The 19,883-nt window shown below is 39.1% G+C and overlaps 1 protein-coding gene and 1 non-coding gene across 2 annotated transcripts; both read left to right on the forward strand.

Moving 5' to 3' along the window:
• Positions 1-7,849: 7,849 nt before the first annotated feature.
• On the forward strand, positions 7,850-19,405 carry CCDC195 (coiled-coil domain containing 195). Its single transcript, XM_055398433.2, has 3 exons — positions 7,850-8,105; positions 14,110-14,353; positions 19,294-19,405. The coding sequence occupies exons 1-3, from the start codon at positions 7,850-7,852 to the stop codon at positions 19,403-19,405; spliced, it is 612 nt and encodes a 203-aa protein (XP_055254408.2).
• Positions 11,242-11,348, forward strand: LOC129538792 (U6 spliceosomal RNA). The gene has a single exon (XR_008682328.2). It is a non-coding gene; the product is annotated as a U6 spliceosomal RNA (small nuclear RNA).
• Positions 19,406-19,883: the final 478 nt, after the last annotated feature.

The raw sequence follows: 19,883 nt of genomic DNA on the forward strand, positions 1-19,883 counted from the left end.
ATACATGAATTGCTTCAGTCTCTCAGAAAGAATCTCATACACACACACATACAGAATTTTAGTTTCTAGAAAAGAACACTTTTCAGGCTATTGTACTATGAAGTTAAGAACTTCATATATGTTGTTCATTCACTTCTTACTAAACTACTTGGTATCCTATCAGCCTGGATTTAATTTTTTTTTCCAGCCTGGATTTAAAAGCACTGAATGACAAGGTACAAATGATGTTCCCCTGTCGTCAGTAGCAGAAGTACAGTTTAATATTTATTTACTGGCACCGTGATATGCCCTGACAATCCCTCCACTGGCCAGACACTGAAAAAGAACAGAGGGATTGAGAGAATGAGAGTGGAGGTTCTGGAGAACAGGCTGTTTCAGAGACTCAGCTTGGAAGAAGCAAATCTACTTCCAATATTCCATTGGCTAACAGTCCTATCACTAGGAAGTGGTAGAGACTGAATTGCAACCCAGGGCCATTCATCTGTAAAGCTCACTCACTGTCCGTCATGGTACAAAGGGCACCCACGGAACAAGCTTGCTCTCAGGACAAAATAGGGCAATGAATGGGGAAATGCTTTATAACTATTAATGCACTCCAATGTAAAACAATATTATTATTATTACCTCCAGGAATGTTGCCATTTCTTACAACAGAAACATCTTTTAAAGCACTGAAGTCTCATTTCACTGTGACCTACTGGTGTGGTGAATAACTGTCAAAAAGTAAGAGCTAAATAGTCAATCCAAAAATAAATGGATGGAGAACATGGAGGATAAGTGTCCAAACACAGCAACTCTGATATGATTAGATCTTGAAAATTTCAGAATGTTGACTGACTACCCAGAGTCTTTACAGTGTTGTGTGCTCAGCCGTGTCCTACTCTTTGCGACTCCATGGACTATACCCTACTAGGCTCCTCTGTCCATGGGATTTTTACAGGCAAGAATACTGGACACAGGTTGGATCCCTGGGTCTATTCCCCCCTCCCAGAGATTGAATCTGTGTGTCTTGCATCTCTTGCATTGGCAAGTAGATTCTTTACCACTACCGCCACCTGGGAAGCCCTCATTACAGTGTTGGCTTCTTGTTTTTCTATTTATTTTTTCTCCTCCATCTCAAACATAAGTCTCTGTATTCCTCCCTATCCAAGATGCTGGACAATGAGAAGCATAATGTTAGTACTCACAGGATACAGATCAGCAGAACCGCCTCCATCCTTCGTTAAAGAAAGTGCTAATAAGCAAAGGGTTAGCATCACAAAGTCTAAGGAAGTGATTACTTCCAGGGACTTGTAGCAGATGTATACTGTCCAGGGGACACTACCCTCCAAGGCTTCTAATGGAAGAAGCTGGTCCTGGAGAAAAACTTTGCAATATTGTGCAACACGAGTCAATGGAATGGGATCCTCTTGGGAAAAGAAGAAGCATCTTTTCCAAAGTCAGAAGCCCTGATGCAGACTTTGGAGTCTGTTGAATGTTATTAAAATAAATGAGGCCAAAGCAGAGATATCAAGCTATGCAAGACATCAGGTGAAACTGGACATTTTTCAAGTCCCATTTCATTAATAATTAAGAGCAACCAAAGTTCAGCAAAGCCACAGATTTCTCTTCATCTATAAAATAAGAGAGACAATGGAAGACCAGACTTATTTCTGGCAAATTGGCTTCATAAGGAGAAGAGTGGCTAAATAGGTCACTTTTTTTTTTTTTTTTGCTATATCTAGAACAGTTTTCCTCTAAAGAGTAGAATTTATACATGTACCACACCGTTGTACAGCAGAAACCAACAAAATATTGTAAAGCAATTATCTTCCAATAAAAATAAGTTTGACCCTAAATTGATAATTGTTGATGCAAGATGATGGCAACATAAAGGATTTGTTCAGTTCAGTTCATTCGCTCAGTCATGTCCAACTCTTTGCGACCCCATGAACCACAGCACGCCAGGCCTCCCTGTCCATCACCAAACTCATCTCCATCGAGTCGGTGATGCCATCCAGCCATCTCATTCTCTGTCGTCCCCGTCTCCTCCTGCCCGCAATCCATTCCAGCATCAGAGTCTTTTCCAGTGAGTCAGCTCATCGCATGAGGTGGCCAAAGTATTGGAGTTTCAGCTTAGCATCAGTCCTTCCAATGAACACCCAGGACTGATCTCCTTTAGAATGGACTGGTTGGATCTCCTTGCAGTCCAAGGGACTCTCAAGAGTCTTCTCCAGCACCACAGTTCAAAAGCATCAATTCTTCGGCAATCAGCCTTCTTCACAGTCCAACTCTCACATCCATACATGACCACTGGAAAAACCATAGCCTTGACTAGATGGACCTTGGTTGGCAAAGTGATGTCTCTGCTTTTTAATATACTATCTAGGTTGGTCATAACTTTCTTTCCAAGGAGTAAGCGTCTTTTAATTTCCTGGCTGCAATCAGCATCTGCAGTGATTTTGGAGCCCAAAAAAATAAAGTCTGACACTGTTTCCACTGTTTCCCTGTTATTTCCCATGAAGTGATGGGACCAGATGCCACGATCTTTGTTTTCTGAATGTTGAGCTTCAAGCCAACCTTTTCACTCTCCTCTTTCACTTTCATCAAGAGATTCCATCAAGGATTTGTTACACTGTTTAAAAAAACAGAATAAAACTTATGAGTAATGGGCTCTTGGAAAGACATAGCATTCCTCTGTCTCTGTAATCTTCACAAAGCTGAATATCGTGGTGAATGACCCTGAACTTACCTTCACATGATCAAAAGGAAGATTATCAATGCTCACAGGCTATTTTGGGGGCCTTTCTACCCCAACCCATTTGGAAGATCAAATGGTATGGTCTCCATCAGTCATAGTGGCTCCTTATGACAATAACTTTTAGAGAAGAAAGAGATTTTAAAACCACAATAGGCAAACAGAGACAGTCTAAATTAAGAACCCTTGTTTAGACAAATAAAATTTTCTTTAAAAAAAATTCAAACATATAAATGGATATGGGAATTCAAGAAGCCACGAGAAACACTTGTTTAATCTTCTTCGATAAATTGTTTGAGCTTCTTCCTGTAGGACTTTGAGGGAGCAAGGGGTGGGGGTCAAGGGAGAGGCGAGGAAGAAAGCTGTATAGATCAGGAATAGAGAACCACCTGCTATAGGGGTCAGCCTGCCCAGCACTGAGTGCTGCTGCTAAATGTGATCATTTTGCATTTTTAAAGTATTTTTTCCATATGGTTGTATTGATTTGCCTATGAGTATGTACACACATACACATGTACACACACAGCGTATTGCCTAATATACATAACCTATTCTAGAATAGCGTTGTTCAAAGGACATCCGCAGTCCATCCAAATCAGGTGGTGCTCTCAAAGAAAAGGAGAATACAGCTTCATCAGTGCCTTTGTTCTTTCTGTTCACGTGCCTGGAACTGTTTCCCATCATTTTTCTCCCTTTCTTTCACAGGCCACCTTTACAGGGACTTCTTTCCTACCTGCTCTGTTTTAAAATAAATTTAAATTGAATTCTCACTGCCCTTGCCTGACATTCTGTGCTCCTTTATTTTTCTCTATAGACTTTATCTCTTCTTTCATGCTTTACATTTTGCTTATTTATTGTGTTTCTTTGCTGTTTTCCTGACTAGAATATATATTCCCTAAAGACAGGGCTTTCTGTCTCTTTTGTTTACTAGCTATGGTCCAGGGCTTTGAATGGGGCATGGCACACGGCAAGAAGTAAATAAATATTCATCAAATGAATGAATGAGGTAATAACAATAGAAATTACAAAATCTTTGGAGCTAAATGATGATGAAAGTTTTATGCAGTAAAATAAGTGGAAGACATTTGGGTACAACTACAAAACATTCTTGAAGTACTTAGAGGGAGATTTGAATAAATGTCATAATAAAGATTCAATACAGGGCTTCCTTGGTGGTTCAGTGGTAAAGAATCCACCTGCCAGTGCAGGAGACATAGATTTGATCCCTGGTCCAGGAAGATCCCACATGCCATGGAGCAACTAAGCCCCTGGCCACAACTATTCAGCCTGTGCTCTGGAGCCCAGGAGGTGCAACTACTGAGCCCTCACACCCTAGTCTATCCACTGAAATAACAGAAGCCACTATAATGAGAAACCTGGGCAGTGCAACTAGAGAGTAGCCCCCACTCACCACAACTAGAGAAAAGCCCCTGCAGCAATGAAGACCCAGCGCAGCCAAAAATAAATAAGTAAATAAAGAAAAATTATAAAAATAAGAAGATTCAATACAACCAAGATAGATGTCAATTCTTCCCAGCTGATCCATAAATTCCAAAAGAGATTTTCATGAAACTAAAAATCAGGGCTACCCAGAGAGAAATCATTTGCAGTTACACAGGTATTCAGTGCAAAGCTAGAATCAGACCACACAGATAGATTTCATTCCCTACAATTCCAAGTCTTTCCATACTCCTTGTCTGCTCAACTACGAAGCCCTCCCCCTACTTAATACTAGAGAGCAGATAGAATATTCAACAAAAAAAGCTTTCGTTTTAAAACCTGATGTTACTCAACAAACATGTATTGAAAACTTACTAACTTCAAAGTACTTCAGAGCATTTATCACTATAAATTCATTTAATCTGAGAATCGCTATCCTTATGTCTCCTTCACAGATAAAGATACAGGCTTAGAAAAGAGGAATAAATTGGTCTTGCCACTGAAAGTTCATAGAGCCAGATCCTTCCAGGATATCTTGTGGGAGGCTTAAACTTGAATGTGAAGTGAAAGTCACTCAGTCGTATCCGACTGTTTGTGGCTCCATGGACTGTAGCCCACCAGGCTCCTCTATCCATGGAATTCTCCAAGCAAGAATATGGGAGTGGGTGGCCATTCCTTCTCCAAGGGATCTTCCTGACCCAGGGATCAAACCCATGCCTTTTATGTCTCTTGCGTTAGCAGGTGGATTTTTTACCGTCTATGCCACCACGGAAGCCTTGGCCTTCAGTAAATGTTCATGACAACAAGTTGATCTTGGAAAGCTGTATTACTTTTTTGGTCCTTAGTTTCTCATGGAAAGAAGGACTCTGTCTCCTGAAGCCATGCTCCTTGGAAACCAAGAGAATTTACCATTCCCTCAAACTAGTTTTGCTGGCTCCACGCAGTATATTTGAAAGGTTGAATTAGTCGCCCATTAAAAAAGTGTAATGATCTCTCATGATATCTGGATTCCAACTTCTTTTGAAAATTCTAAAGAACTGGAAACACTAGAACTAGAAAAATACATTCATTTCTTCATGGCAACTGATGGTTGGAGCTCAGTAGTTGTTGAACTCACCATATTCAATTATTTTACCTGCCTTTATTTTATGAGTAAGATTTAATAATGAGATAGTGACAGAGTGGCAGTTAGTAACTTAGGACCCAGACCTCCACCCTGTGCATTATATCAGTCAAATTTTTTGCACATGTGGCAATTGCAAGGAAGTCTTGAAATTCTTATTTTCATTAGAAACTTACACAGGTCCATGATCATCTATCAGATGGCAAATATCCTTTCCCATATTCGGCTCTATGTAAGTCTCTTCATGCACAACAGTCAAGATTATCTCACATCTGGCTGAACAGGGAAGCGGCTCAGCCCTTCTATGTGAGTTGACCCAGAGCATTCTTACACATCCCTTTCACAGGCTTATCAGTATTTCACTGAATCTGTGACCATCAAAAACTTTTCATCTCCTCCTTCTTTTCCACATGATTGCTCCACCACTGTGTGACACTCAAATGTCAAAAAGATGCCGGGATGGCAGACTGTCAAATCCACTTCTGAGTAGGGGCTCATGGCAACACCAGAGGCTTCCGGTCACCTGGGAAATCACTGTGACAATAGCTACATATCAAGTTCAAGGTCAAAGTGAACTCTTGGCAAATGCTGCAAAAGCCGAATTTCTGAGCAGCTGTTTAAATAATTTATAACAGCAGAGTGTACGCCTGCTTGAAAAGTGAGACCTAAGACTTCATGTAAGTGACACTTTCCTATTATGTCTTAGAGGGCAAGTCCATTGTGTATCTCCACTCGGAAGGACGCATGGTCGGGTGGTGATAATGCAGTCAAAATCCCCGAGTTCTAATCTGACCTTGCCTATCCTCTGTCACTGACTAAAACCAAAGGTTCTGACAGATAAAGGATTCACATGTCAGCCCTAAACACCATATTCCAGCGAGGCATGATTTTATGTCCAGACAAAAGACATGCTGTGACATCATATATTTGAAGAAGATGGAAAGCAGACATTTGCTGCCAACTCTCCATTCTCTGGAAAGCAGACATGCTAGCACAGTTTTTCTCCTTTTTAAAACCTTGCCCACAAATGTGGGAAAAGTTAAAGACAGACTCCATTCCCACAGGGCCAACTCATGCTGGAGGCTGGCGGCATGACGTTTACTAGCTGATGTAGAAGATGAGGGAATTAACTATGTGGATACCTGGGAAAAGCCCTTTCAATCAGAGAGGGACAGCTGGGACCAGTGTTACAAGGCAGCGATGTGCCTGGAATGTTCATGAAACTAATGCTTAGGCCAGTGTGATTGGGGCAGAGCAGAGGGATAGAGCAAGGAAGTCAGAGCAGATGAAATCAGGGAGAAGCCACTTCATTAGCCTCTAGCACGCCAGGCACACAAATGCTTACTGAAATTCATTTAAATACAAATAGAAGTAGTAGATCAAAACAACTGACTAAAAAAAAAAAACTGACTAGTAAACATGTCATAAAATTTAAATACATATAATAATTCTGTATGAAAGAAAAAGAAATAATACTTCCTCTAGTAACTCCCACATACTGCCTTGGATCAATCAACCTGACCATCCTATTTACTAACATAAGCAAAAAAGCATCAATATATGTAGAAAACATAAGTAAACAAATGTGCAAGGAAAATTACCACCATGAAAAATTATCTAATCATTTTGACTCTATTGCAAAAGAGCATTTATGCTTGAGCATGAATTGAATTTCCAAACAGATACAGAGCACAAACCTTTCACTCCCAATGAAAACACCTCTTCAGGAAATACGTCATGAAAGCTGTTAACTATTGCATGTTCTTCTCATTCAAGATCAATGTTTGACCTGTGTCTTCTTACATTCCCGAAATAGCCCTCAGCAGTATTTGCCTGAGCAAACACTCTGAAACCAAATAACAGCAAAAATGATCATAAGAAAACCTACCAAGAAGTAATTATATCATCCTTGACATTATCTTAAGGGATTAAGGTATAATTATCGACATCTCATTTAAATAATCTCATGGCAATTCATATGATTTCCTTTGTAAGTTAAGTTTTGACACCTAATCAACAGGTGTCAAAATTAATAATTTACCCCAAAAGTACAAAACTATGATATATCCTACAGAAAAGACAAGGAATAATTCTTATGTGCCCACTTTGATGTGCTCATGACAGTTGGCAATCCTATGAAACATCTGATACCAGAAATAGCAACAGAGAAAAAACTTGAGTGGCTGCTCGGATGGTGAGTTCATGACAGAAACAAGAAATTCTGTTCCTTGCCGGAAATTTTCAGTGTCTTCTATAGACCCAAAACAGTATTCCAGAACTGTGGATTGATATGAAATGAAAGATACAAAGAAAAGCTCTGTTCTGAAAAACAAAACCCAGGATGAATAAGTCATGGAGATCCTTTACCTCCCTTGATAGCCTAACTCCCCAGGTGCTGAAAGATGGCATAGAGAAGAGTGACATCTATTGTTCAGGAAAGTTTAGGGGCGGGGTCAACCTGTGCCACTGAGCAGATTGTGCATTTGGTTCATAAGCAAATGTTGACCTGTCTCCCCAAAGGAGCAACCAGAGCAACCTGAAAAGAGGCAATGGCCGCGAATATCCACCTCATGAGAGTTATCCAGGAAATGCGGGCAGAGATTCACAAGCTGGAGAAAGAGAATCAAGCCCTCCGGATGAAGCTGACTTTGAGTAGTCAGAGACTCCCAGGCTCAGGAGGAGAATCAGGAGATGAAAAGGAAGTCACCAACCTCAGTAACCTTGAAGAAGTGCCCGGGCAATCTCCAGCAGCCGTTCATGGTGGTGTTGCCACTGCTTCAGCCCCAGGTGCAAGAGAACACCAAGGTACTGACTACCCATAGTTCTTTGGGGCTGTACCCACCTTTGCAAATATCTGTTAAATAGTTGGCTTAGTGTGCCTCTCACATAAGCGCATAATTTGGTATTAACAGTGGTGTGGTTTTTTTTCCTGGTATTGGGTTGGCCAAAAGGTTCTCATTACAGAAAGATGCTATGGAAAAATCCAAATGACCTTTTTGGCCAAGATAGATAAGTTTTGAATCCTTAGGCAAAAATTTATTTAACATCTTCAATTATCATATTTTAACAACAGTAAAACTATCTCCATTTATTCCTGAGAAGTTCGAGGTGACAGATTTGTGGAAATCGGTCATATTAAAAAGAATGCTTTTTTCCCTTTCTTGACTTCAAGCATTTAAATGCTACATAATAGAACACCAAATGGGTATGTGTCAAATGGAGTGCTCGTTTATTAAGCCAGAACAGTAGTGCACAACAGTTAAGTGTATGGATATCAGAGTCAGACAAATACGGTTGCCAATGATTTGACAGCCACTTGATTTAGGGCTAGTTATAATAAACCTTTAACTCTCATTTTGTTCATTCAGAAGTGCTATAGGACCTATCTCAGGTGGTGATGACTGGTTGGAATAATAAACTGAGTGCTTAGTACAGCATCTAACAAACATACAACCAAGGCAGATATTGTTTCTTATCCATGTTTTAGAAGATCTTTACTGTCCTTTATGAATGTATGTTGCACATAATTCAACTTATTATATGCAGACTTGGAGACTTCAAGACTAAAAGTCAATGTCTGATACATTCGTAAAAAAATCTAATCTTTCACCTTTTATGGGAAAGAATTTTGACTGTGAAGACTATACATGAAATTAGAAATCAGGAGAGTGAAAAATATTGAGTTGGCCAAAAAAGTTCATTTTGATTTTTCCGTGATTAGAGAAATAGCCAAATGAGATTTTGAGCAACTCAATATGTTCTACATTCAACTTGTCAAACTTGCCTACATATAGCATAATCAAATAAAATTGATACATACTTGAATACTCAAAGTGCTTAATATCCTCTGTCAAAGGCTTCAGGCAAGGCTATTTAGAGGTACTGAACAGCTTAGCAGTGGGACATGTCTTATCTCCAGCTGTTTTTGTTTTTTGTTTTTTGCTGTTAAAGCAGTCTCTCTCTGGTGTGGGGCCCTATACTTCAAAGCTGAAAATAGATTCCAATCAGGGTCTTTTTCCTTGTTGTCAAGTACAGCTATGGATATGAGTTATTCTGTCTGTTGGTTATTTAATAAAATTGAAAGATGAACCTATAAAGAAGTTAGACCTTCTCCTAGTGGGGAAGAAAAAGATACAGACGTGTGTAATATATCTTTCTTCCATGTTTCCTCCACCTCTGAATTCCTGACATTTGGAATGAATAACTCTGTATTATAGGAGTCTGTCTTGGACATTGTAAGATGTTTAGTGAAGTATCTGCTTCTTCCCCTTCGGTCATGATCATCAAAAATGTCTTCAGACATTCCAAATATCACCTGGAGGCTATTTCCCCTAGTTGAAAACCGCTGCCTTACTCCAGACATAAAAAACTCCTTCAAAACTATTTTCCATGATGTTTCAGTTCAGTTCAGTTCAGTCACTCAGTCGTGTCCAACTCTCTGCGACCGCATGACCTGCAGCACGCCAGGCTTCCCTGTCCATCACCAACTCCCAGAGCTTGCTCAAACTCATTTCCATTAAGTCGGTGATGCCATCCAACCATCTCATCCTCTGTCATCCTCTTTTCCTCCTGCCCTCAGTATTTCCCAGCATCAGGGTCTTTTCTAAAGAGTCGGCTCTTTTCATCAGGTGGCCAAATTACTGGAGCTTCAACTTCAGACTCAGTCCTTCAAATGAATATTCAGGACTGATTTCCTTTAGAACTGACTGGTTTGACCTCCTTGCAATCCAGGGGACTCTCAAGAGTCTTCTCCAATATCACAGTTCAAAAGCATCAATTTCATGATGTTTATCCTAATGCAAAGGTAACTTGGGGCTTACTATATGTTGTGCCATTCTAAAACAAGAATCACTCTGTTCAAAGAACAGAGAGAACTACCCTTTAAACCTTCAGAGCCTGAATGCCATCGTTTAAATTAAGTTAGAATACTATTAAGCACTAAATGCACGATTGATACATACTTCTTCAGCATCTGAATGGTGACCTCCAATAATAATATAAGCACTAAGTTTGAAATGATCTAGTGAAAACATTTCTTGACATTTGGGAAATTCTTTCAGGCTGCACCAATAAAACAAAGAGTTTATTATTTAAATTTGTGTTTAGAAGCCCAGCCTACTTACTTCAAGTGATATTTATGTGTCTTACATGTAGTGTTCTATTACGAAAGTAAATGACAGAAATAGTGGGAACACTGGCCGGAGCATGAAGACACATGCATTGTGGTACTGGTTTTGTAAGAGTTGGTTGATGCTGGGTAGACCACATAAAATTCCTCGACTTATCATTCTTATGTAAAAATGAATGGATTGGATGCCTTCCAAGGCCTATTCCAACTGTAAAATTCTATGAGTATATGAATGTGACATGCTTTTATAATCACTCTCCTCATCTGTAAAATGGAGATAACAATAGAATCTATCTCGGGCTGCTGAGACAGTTAAATGAGGCCGCAGAAGTAGGACTCAACATGGTTTCTTTGTTCAGTTCAGTCACTCGGTCATGTCCGACTCTTTGTGACCCCATGGACTGCAGCACGCCAGGCTTCCCTGTCCATCACCAACTCCCAGAGCTTACTCAAACTCATGTCCACTGAGTCGGTGATGCCATCCAACCATCTCATCCTCTGTCGTCCCCTTCTCCTGCCTTCAACCTTTCCCAGTAGTAGTCTTAATAATATTCGATAAGTCTGACCTATTAGCAGTTTTAGTAAGATATTGCCAATAATCAAAATTCATACTTGCAACTGATTCATAAAACTGTGATCCTAGAGAAGAACTGTAGTGATCATCCCCTTATTTTACTGTTGAGGATATAAGACCCAGAGAGATTCAGCAACTTGTCCTATCCTCTTTTAAAAAAAAAAATAATATAAACCTATACTCTGAGAAGGGATGATGTGAAATCAGAAGTCTGTCTCACTTTAAGAAAGGGAACCATTGTGCTCGCTTCGGTAGCACATATACTAAAATTAGAACGATACAGAGAAGATTAGCATGGCCCCTGCGCAAGGATGACACGCAAATTCGTGAAGCGTTCCATATTTAAAAAAAAAAAAAGAAAGGGAACCATTAAGCTGGGTCTGGAAGCAAATCCCTTGGGACTAAATCCTCCTGGACACATCGATGATAGTGTGCAAGTATTTGGTAGGTATGAAATCCAATCCGCCTCATGGAGATGTTGCCCTCATCCCTCCTGCCCTTAGAATTCTCACCTTGGGGCTATTAGGGAAGAGATTGTTGCTCAGTCACTCAATCGTGTCTGATTCTTTGCAACCCCATGGACTGTAGCACACCAGGCTTCCCTGTCCTTCACTGTCTCCCAGAGTTTGCTCAAACTCATCTCCATTGAGTCGATGATGCTAATCCAACCATCTCATCCTCTGTTGCCCCTTCTCCTCTCACCGTGAATCTTTCCCAGCATCAGGGTCTTTTCCAGTAGGTCAGCTGTTCGCATCAGCTGGCATAAGTATTGGAGCTTTAGCTTCAAAATCAGCCCTTCCAATGAATATTCAGAATTGATTTCCTTTAAGATTGATTAGTTTGATCTCCTGCTGTCCAAGGGACTCTCAAGAGTCTTCTCCAGCCTCATAGTTTGAAGGGAAGAAATAATTTGCTAGAAAGAAGATGCAAGAAATAATTCTTTACCAAGAAACTTCAGCATTCCTAGACCTTTGATTCTCTTCAATCTGCTCCTACCCTTATCTGACAAACTGTATTTGATAGGAATCTTTGAAATGGTGCTGATGATCCCTTGATGTCATGTGGAATATTCTTTCGCTTCTATTGATAAGAAACTAAAGAATACAGATTATTTATGACCCAGGGACATAAACAAAGAACTTATTTTCTGATCAGTCATGTTGGAGTATAGATCTCATATAAGAACAAACTTAACTTTGCAGTTGTTGATATAATTTCCTCTGTTGTATTTTCTCATCATTTGGTATAAAGAGATTGTTTTATAATCCTTTTAAGTAGAAACTTTTGTGTTTGTCAATAGTCATAAACCTGTCTTTAGATCATTATTAAAGTTATATATCATGGCCAAAGTTTTCAAAGATAATTTAAGAATAGTATTTGTAGTTAAATACTTCAGTTGGATTTGAACTTAAACTCCCCCATAGACTCTTGCCAAAAATCTGATCTACTGCTCTTCCATATTATAAAAAGCAAGGGCAGCCTCCACTTCCTGTAATGACTATATAATTTGCTGTCTGTGTTCTACAGACATGAGTCACAAAATTTAAAAAAGAGAAAATTGTGCTTCTAACACTGAAAACCTAAACATGATGCTGGACTTACTTTTACTTTCCTGCTGCTGCTGCTACTGCTAAGTTGCGTCAGTCGTGTCCGACTCTGTGCGACCCCTAGACAGCAGCCCACCAGGCTCCGCCGTCCCTGGGATTCTCCAGGCAAGAACACTGGAGTGGGTTGCCATTTCCTTCTCCAAGGCATGAAAGTGAAAAGTGAAAGTGAAGTCATTCAGTCCTGTCCGACTCTTCGTGATCCCATGGACTGTAGTCTACCAGGGTCCTCCGCCCATGGGATTGTCCAGGCAAGAGCACTGGAGTGGGGTACCATCGCCTTCTCCTACTTTCCTGCTAATTAGTGGCAAAGCTGTAATGAGAAAGAATAGAGTCAACAAACATTCATTAAGTGCTCCAGAAAATGGAATCCAGACCATGAAGTCAGTGTCATTAGCCCCAGTGGTAATAACTAGATGTCTAAGCAGAGGCTGAATGATAGGCCCCAGGTCAGTTAGCAGAGTGTTAGATGTGAGATGCAGACAAACCAAGATGCCCTAAAATAAAGCTCTTTTACTCAAGAGGCTTTCATTCTAAGGACTGGAGATACGATTTACCTCAAGGAAAGAGTTTATTAGGAGACCCTTATGGATAGAAATTGAGTCGGAAACCCTCAAAAACTAAAGACATAAAGCTCTTAAAAGAAAGAGAAAACTCCTGTTTCCCACACAGGCATCTTTACTTCTTTTTTTTTTTTGGCTTCAACTCAAGGCATGTGGGATCTTAGTTCCCTGACCAGGGATCAAACTCGCACCCACTGCAGTGAAAGTGTGGCGTCTTAGCCACTGAATCACCTGGGAAGTCCCTAGACATTTTTACTTCTTTCTACTTGTTTGCCTTGCTCTCATCTCTCATTCGACAGAGAGAGATGAATGCTCAAACACACACATTTCAGGCCAGTTGGCAGCAACCAGTTCAATTATTTGTGGTCATTCAGGTGATGAGGGGCTGTGGATGAGCACATTCTTTTAGAATGGGGATTGAGAAGCCATCCAGAAATGCGTCTTTACAAGTTCATGTTCTTCCCATTCTAAAATCGTATTTTACTGTTTCGTTACATGCAGGTTTCTGTTCATATTCTGTGTTCTCAGGAAGGTCTTCCCTGACTACACTATTTAAGTAGCCTCCAGACCTTGCCTCATCTAAATCTAGCACCTTTCTCTCAGTAGTCTTATTCATCCTCCTAGAATCTATTGCTAGCTGAATTTTATCATATATCTGTCTATCATTTGTCAGCCACACAAGAAGGTAAGCTCTATGTAAGCAAGAATTTTGTGTTTTCACTTGCACATATCCATCTCTTTAAAAAGTGCCTGGCTTAGGGTTGGAACTCAATTATTTGCAAAATAAATCAATGAATGAATATCTTTTATGCAAAAAATTAATCTAAAAACAACAGTTTTGTTTAGTTAGTTTCAACAAAGTACTAGTAATACAGTCTTCCATTTGTGGATGTCAGTAAAAATAGAATTTTTAAACTTGAATTTTGTGTCTGCTTTACAGGCAATGTCATGATTGTTAGACGCTATTCCATTTCCTCACCAATTCATTCATCAACTGCAAGTGACCCTTGGAAGACTAGGAGAAAACATCCAAACTGTGGAATTCTAGAAATTCAAGGGACGGTCAAATCACTGGCTTCTTCAGTTAAGAAGCAAGACAATGAAGAAAAGATGTTTACCTCAGATTCTTTTACTACCAATGGTTACAGCAAAAGAGTCTTTCCTGAGCATGATTTTGGTTGCAGGTAATATACAATTCCCCTGGAGGAGGGCATGATAACCCACTCCAGCATTCTTGCCCAGAGAATCCCCATGGGCAGAGGAGCCTGGCAGGCTCCAATCCATGGGGTCGCAAAGAGGTGGACACTTCTGAGTGACTAAGCACAGCACAGCACAATGTACAGTCCGCCTCGAGACAGTTTATAGTTGCACAGGGTGATGGCTACTGAGACATTCCCCTGGATAAACAAGACCTTATACAGTGGAGGAACTAAAAACAAGGAGGCTATTTGACCAAAATAATTTCCATCACATTTATGTGGTTTGAGAACCTAAAGAAACAAATTTATCTGAGATCAAATGGTACTCTCTAATAGATGCCTGTAAGAAGTGGAAAGTGATCAGTCTTCACTTACTCATCAAGCATGAATGATGGTACTCTGGGCTGGGTGCTGGGAATCCAAGATTCAGCGAAAGCAAAATGTTATTTTAAAGTTCAAAACTTTCCTTTAGTGACAAAGACACACAAGCAAACTGATCACTACAATAAAGTGTGTCTCAGGAAGAAGACACATTTACACTGGGAGCCAAACACAGAATTCCTCTCTGAGGGAGAACTGTGCTTGTAGAAGAAGGCGCCTTCATGGGCTTTTGTGGGTACAAGAAAGGACCCTTTAGGCATAAGCCAAACGGGCTAGGAGACAAAGACAAAACTGGCCTGTTCTGCAAAATACATGAATTGGTATTTAAGGAGTCAGAAGCAGCCTACGAATGGAAGGGAGTGAGAAAACATTTGAGAAGTAGCCTGGGAATCTTTTAGAGGAGAGTTGGCCAGTGGCCCCTGGTGTGGGTAAAGCCAAGAGCTCTTTGGAACAAGACTGTCACCGTCAAGCACTAGTGTGTCAGAGTATCACCTCCACTCCCTGCACTTCTACCTCCCAATTCCCAGTTAGGCTCTGACTCTTTATCAAGAGTCTATACACACTATGGATAATCAACAAAGACCTATTGTTTAGCAGAGGGAACTCTACTCAGTATTCTGCAATAACCTAGATGGGAATAGACTCACAAAAAGAAAAAAAAATACGGTTATTTAAAAAACAAAAAGTCTATACACATTTGTCTCTTTTGAGGAGAAGGAGAAAAATCAAGCAAAAGGGAGCTGGTTTCATGATTAACTTATCATGAGGAAGAGAAAATGGACAAATATGGTTGTTTAGAGAATCAGTGAGTCATCTAATTCAGCAGCAGCAGGAAATCAAATCAAAGTGGTCGTCATAATTAATAGACCATCAGGAATTCTCATAAATATGGAAAAGAGCACTGGTCTTCCCACAGGATGTAGGATACAAAGGTTGAGCCAGTTTTATTTGAATTTTCCGAAGCAGGATGAACATTGTGTTTTACTTGTAGAAAGTTCTATTACAGGAGGAGAGAGGAACCTGGTCAGGAAGGACAGATAAAGACAAATGTACAGCGTACCCCACTAGAGCATAAAAGAGAAGAGGATAGAAGAAATCATGACTGTGGAGAAAACTAGAAGCAGGGAAGTCAGGGAGGATGGAGAGATTGGCAGTATCCATCGCAGAAGGCATCCCATGGAATGCTGGGAGTATGTGCTTTATCCAGTAATTACTGGAAAGCTGATAAAAAATGTCTTCACAAAAATTTTCAAAATACACAAATATTCAGAAACTAATATTACAAACACCAATGCATTCATCTGCAAGAGTTTTGTCATAGTTTATCAGGTATTTTTATACATAAGACAAAAAGTGCTACTAAGAAAGAAAAGGGACATCTCTTCCCCTGTCCTCCCAAGGGGCAAGCATTACCAGGAATTTTGTTTCTATCCTTTAGGTCTATTTTTTATGCTTTCATTACACACATTCATTTATTCGACAAATACATCTTAAATGTGTACCATGTACTGGGCAGGATTCTAGGCACTGAGGATACAGCAGGAAACAAAATTGTCAGAAATCTCTGCCGATGTGGAGTTTTTCCTCTGTAACAGGATGATCAATCAACATGAGAATACATGAAGCGTATAGTTAGACAGTGAAACAAGTAAGCCAATCAAAGGAAAAATGGAGGGCTTGAGAAGCAAGCATTGTTGAAATGTTAATTGAAATGAATTGTTGCAGCCAGAAAGTATGACAGTATTTGAATAAAGAAGGGAGAGAGAGTTCTGGGAATATGAGGAGGGGTTTGGAGTGGATTGGGTGAGGGGACTTGCCAGACATTGAGAACGGCAAATGCCAGAGGACTGGGTAGGCTCAAAAACGACTGGTGTTTAAGGAAGGACAAGGAGGCTGGCTTTGAGTGCAGTGGAGGGAGCAAGCAAGACAGAGAGCAATGAAAAAGAAAGCTAAGGATGGCCATCCACTCTTTTCAATGTTCTAGATCTATTGCAAGTGAACTGGGATATATAAGATACTCTTTCATTAGTATATGTATTAATATATAATATACATATGGAACTATGTTTTGAAAAGACTATAGGAAAATAATACAGAAAACAAGAGGACCAATTTAAAGCTAAAAAAGTAATTTAGGCAAGAAATGATTATTTATTGGCCAACAGCAATAACTGAATGTGGTTTCTAATCTTGTTTTGAAGATGGAGCCAACAAGATTTGTTAACAGAGCAGATGTAGGATATGGAAACAATAAGTGTTTACCTAACCATTGTATTCCAAAGGCCATGTGTTTTCAAAGAGGGAGGAGGGAAGAAAGGCAGAGACCTACCCTTTGTCTGAGTAAAATTATGTATGTGTAATAGACAGTCATATGAAAGCACTAAATATTCCTTGTTTTCAAAATTGCAAATTTAAAAATATAAATACAATATACAAAGTAAAAAGTATAAAAGGAATATCTTCCATAATCCCACTACCTGAAAAACCATGATTGAGATTTTAAAATTTATTTTATTTATTTATTTGGCTGTACCAGGTCTTAATTACAGCATGCTGGATCCAGCTCCCCGACCAGGGATCAAACCCAGAACCCCTGCACTGGGAGCTCAGAGTCTTAACCACTGGACCACCAGGGAAGTCCCCATCATTGAGATTTTAATGGCTATCTCTCCATGCTAGTATCTATATAGATTGTAATTGTACAGTGTCTGTATTATAATGGCTTAGTTTTTGCACTTAAATCACTACAGGTCCACAGACCTACAACACTACACTGAGAAATATAGTAATATTAATTTTTCCATTTCAGTTTATATTATTTTCTATGATAGTTTGAGAACCTAGCCAATGTTTAAAATGTATTACTTTTCTGAAGCAAAGTGTTTTCCAACTTCCAAGCTGCCAATGAATAAACTATTAGAACACAATCCATTTCTAATTTGGAATCTACTTTAATTTGAAAGATTGAGCCAATTGTAGAATTGTGTTAAAGCAAGAAAGTCAGTAACGGCTGAAAATCAACAGCTGGGCTGGCATAAAACCCAGTAGATACAGAGAATGGTTTCATAGGAATTAATCACTTTCTTTCGTAGTCTTTTTTTTTTATTTTGTCTTTTACTTTCACAGGGATTAACTAGTAAAGTAACAATTCATTACATTATTCCTCTGATTTGGGGAGTAAATTCATTTCCTTTCTAATAGCATTCAAAGAATCTTACAAAGATTTATCAAGAACCAACCAACATGTTTGAACTAGCTTTCAAATCAATGAGATATCTTATGTAATTTGCTCATGAACTTTTCAACTGTTATACCAAGAAAGTATTTTACAGAAGAAAGCCAGTATCAATATTTATAAGAACCCATGATCTCCAGAAACTAGAGATTGGATTTTAATTTTTTTTCCCTCGTTTTGACATAAAATTTTTTCCTCCTGCATTCAAGAAAAAAATAATAACCTTAGGCTGTTGGAAAGATTAGGGAAAAGGGTCCATATAGACAACTGAACTTAGAAAGATTATTTTACTAAAAGGACAAAACAGACATTAAAATAAATACATTGTCTTCTTTTTCTAAGCAAAGTCATTAAGAAGACAGCCTCTAGAATCAGATGACGAAAATTCCAACTCCATCATTTGCAAAAAGCATGCTCTTGGAAAAGTTATTAGTCTGTCCAGTGCCATAGTTTATTTTTTTGTAAAAAGGGAATCATAATAGCAGTGACCTCATAGTTTTTGTGAAGAATAAACGGGAGAGTCTAGTGAATGCTTGCTAAGTGGCAGAGCTGTTATTATTTTATTGATCCCAACATATGGAACAACTGGCCTTCCTCCCGAGGGAGGGAGCAGATGTGTGTTCCCCACAATACAGCCACTAAACGCCATTCTGTGGAATTATGGCCTTATCTAATCAAAGAGAGATCAAAACTAGAGAAAAGACAGTCATTCTGAACACTATTCTTTAGACTTATTCCTGGGAGCACTTTATCCTGGTTCTTGTCAAAATCGTACATAACACTGGAGTAGTGGGCAAAATGAAAAGATTTAAACCCCTAGATAACACTAGGTCATTGCTGGCTCTGCCCTCTCTCCTTTATTGTTCAGGTGTGATGGATATTAATCAAAATCCAAAATGGTGCGTTGATCTGGATTTAGAAAATAATCGTCCCAAATTTCTGCTTCATTTCAACTGAAGAACTTTGATATGCAGGACCCTTTGTTGAGAGAACATATTAATCTTTAACTTTAAACATTAAGCTAAGAATCCTCAGAGGTACAGTCTTTTCCTCCAAAGTTTTTAGTTTTATCAGCATTATCCACTGGTTTAATAAAAAAGCCAGTTACAATATATTTTCTTGCATCCCAAATTGTTTTCTTGAACAACTAAACAAAAAAATAGTATGGTATATGTAAGTTGAACGTTTAACTCTTTAGGCATTATTTGGTACTTGGGAAAATAGTACATGTTTTGCAGAAATAGTAAATGTTTTGTGTAAAGCCCTCACTAAATTTTTATTTCTCTCTCCTTTATTATGCTTTCTTTAGGGACAAGATAAAGACAGTCGGTTTCCTGTTACCCATGAACATGTCTTCGTATTCCAAAGATTCAAGTTCTTTGAAATACTCACCAAACCAGCTAAGTACTATTATAGAATAGGATACTCAACGTGGTGAAATTTAAAACAGAGTTAATTTCCAACATGTGGGAACACTGAGGCATGTTTGGGTCAGTGTCCCCCGGGCAAAGAGCTCTGAGAAGATGCTCATTAAGGGCTTTCGATAGCTGAGTCCAAGATCTCTCTTAGTAAATAGCGTACTGCACTTGAAAATATGTGGGTTATTGTCAAATATCCTTTGATATTGATTTCTAATATAAGTCCACAGTGATAAGAGAACAGACTCTGCATGATTTCAATAGCTTTGGGCTGTGAAATTTTTGCACCTTGTTTTATGTCCCTGCATCTGTTCCAGGGTCTCCTAGCTTACAGCCTATGGGAACTTGAATAGAAGTAGTTTCTTACTGTTGTGTGAAAATTGTATAAATCTTACTTATGTTGAATTGGTTCACAGTGCTTTTCATGTCTACTATATCCTTCTACTTCTCTGCATGTTCATTCTATTAATTTTTGAGAGCT

The sequence above is a fragment of the Moschus berezovskii genome, chromosome 2, assembly GCF_049115385.1.
Source record: "Moschus berezovskii isolate FMDL1 chromosome 2, NW_MosBer_1.0, whole genome shotgun sequence".
NCBI lineage: Eukaryota > Metazoa > Chordata > Mammalia > Artiodactyla > Moschidae > Moschus > Moschus berezovskii.

Coding starts and splice junctions, on each gene's coding strand:
- CCDC195 (XM_055398433.2), top strand. CDS start 7,850: ATGGCCGCGAATATCCACCTCATGAGAGTTATCCAGGAAATGCGGGCA. Junction 8,106..14,109: donor AGGTGCAAGAGAACACCAAG/GTACTGACTACC, acceptor TCTGCTTTACAG/GCAATGTCATGATTGTTAGA. Junction 14,354..19,293: donor GAGCATGATTTTGGTTGCAG/GTAATATACAAT, acceptor TGCTTTCTTTAG/GGACAAGATAAAGACAGTCG.